Source organism: Sinocyclocheilus anshuiensis, unplaced genomic scaffold (assembly GCF_001515605.1).
Source record: "Sinocyclocheilus anshuiensis isolate Anshui unplaced genomic scaffold, SAMN03320099.WGS_v1.1 scaffold281, whole genome shotgun sequence".
NCBI classification, from domain to species: domain Eukaryota; kingdom Metazoa; phylum Chordata; class Actinopteri; order Cypriniformes; family Cyprinidae; genus Sinocyclocheilus; species Sinocyclocheilus anshuiensis.
In genome coordinates, this window is record NW_015540849.1 from 476,050 (window position 1) to 478,071 (window position 2,022).

Below are 2,022 nucleotides of genomic sequence, written 5' to 3' on the forward strand. Positions count from 1 at the left end.
TATGCAAGTCTTTTCAGAAATGTTACTTGAAAATAAATAACAATATATATATATTGTTACTTTTAATAAATTTAATGTTCTTGCAGAATAAAAAAATATTAATTTCTTAAAAAAAATGTACTGACCCTAACTTTCAAATGGTATTGTAGATGTTTCCAATTTGAAAATCTTTACATGTCCACAATATCTGGAATCCACCTGTGACTTTATTTATTTTGCTTTCCTCAGAGACAGGCTTGTGCTGGCCTGGGCTTGTGGATGTTTTTCAAGCTGTGGTTACTTGTGTAGTTACATGAGACCGGGAAGTCACCAGAGACACTTTGAATAATAAAACTTGTTCATTTGTGTCAGAAGGAGAGATGGTGATTTTCACAGTAAACAAACCTAAGCCCACGGGACGAAATCACACAATCACAAACCAGTTCACAACCGGCTATTTCTGAAGCGAAGGCCCTGCTGGGCCTTACAAAAGGCATGCAGGTGAAAATGAAGAACTTTGCAATTACGTTCTTTAATCAAAACAGAATACTGAAGCACAGCACGAGTGATGAGGTCAGGCCTCTCGAGAGGAAATGTATTCAGTGTTGAGTGCTGATACAAGATCAGTTTCTGATTGATATAACTTCATAATGGCCTCTGCTAAACATTCTATCCACTCAACAGTCCATCTGCTCCACTTGAGGTATGCAAAGGACTTACATCAGTGTCTACTAAACATTTATCATATGTTGTTATGATACTATTAAAAGACTTGCAATTCTGAAAACATATATGTGCATGCATATAGATCAATAAAAAGCAAAAGCAAGTATGCAAATATAATTTTGCATGGGATGGTTTTGAACATTGACAGAGCAATGAACTGAAAGTTGTATCACCTATATAATAAGTCATATAAAACGAAATAATAAATACACAGCAGACTGGATGAAATAAACAAAAACATAAATCATCTCAGGAACCATTCATGTAGAAATCAGACATTGTACTTATTCTTACAAAGGAAATGCATGCTCATCAGTGCAAGCTTACAAAACCTCGACAGTAAATAACTCAGCTGCTCTTTTTCATCATTGTTAGATCTGATGGGGTGGGTATGTGTTCGAGGAGGGTCACCGGATCTATTTGTCTATGTAATCGTATATATTATGATTCAGAATATGGGGTGAGCTAAATGCCTCACCGTTCAGTTAAGTCATTCTCTCATGCACTGCAGTCAGTTCTTGGCAGCGTGAGTTTATGTGCGTTTGTACACTTTTACCTTTAGCCTTTACCGTAGCCTCACTGCACTTTTAACCTCCAAGCTCCAAAGCTGTCGCTCGCGTCTCATTTCTGCTGGCAGTTCAGTTTGTCCTTGAACTGAGTCAATATCACAGCAACCAGCCCCGCTGCCACGCCAACAACTGCCACAACGATGCCAATTATAGTGCCCACAGACTCTTCAATCACACCTGAGCAGATGTGAAGAAAAAGCTAGAATCTCACTGTCATCTTTCATTGTCTCACATGAATGTAATGGGCTCCCTAACAAAATACTTCAGATTTCACATTTATTCAGACTGCTTTTGCAGTTACCTATAGTGCTCAGTTAGTAAATCTTTAATCGTGCTAATTTCATTTTATTATTTTAATTTTATTGGCCATAACAAATTATAGGCACTGGCCATAATTTTAATATTGGTGAATCTCTAGTCCTAGCTCTGCTTCTTTACTATATTTTCTTCCTTGAAACATGGTTATTTTAGTATCATTGTAGTTTTTATTAAAATTTTCATTTTTTTATATTTTCCATTTCATTTTGATTATAAAGTTTAGCAATTTTGTTGTGTGCTTTTGTCATTTTTTTCTTTTTTTAAGTATGTCTATACAGTATAGTTTTCATACATTTTATTTCAGTTTTAAGTTATTTTAGCACACAAAAATCAGAAATGCTGCCTTGGCAACTAGCTTAAGTAAAATATAGTTACTTTATATATATATATATATATATATATATATATTTTTTTTTTTTTTTTTTTTTTT

The 2,022-nt window shown here is 34.4% G+C and overlaps 1 protein-coding gene across 1 annotated transcript in view; it reads right to left on the bottom strand.

Moving 5' to 3' along the window:
- Positions 1-1,048: 1,048 nt before the first annotated feature.
- The window catches only part of LOC107687707 (sodium channel subunit beta-2), a 3,087-nt gene continuing 2,113 nt past the window's right edge, over positions 1,049-2,022 (bottom strand). Inside the window, exon 3 of the mRNA XM_016485155.1 lies at positions 1,049-1,451. Coding sequence (XP_016340641.1) covers positions 1,327-1,451 — 125 coding nt within the window. The 3' untranslated portion in view covers positions 1,049-1,326. The remainder of the gene's footprint in view (positions 1,452-2,022) is intronic.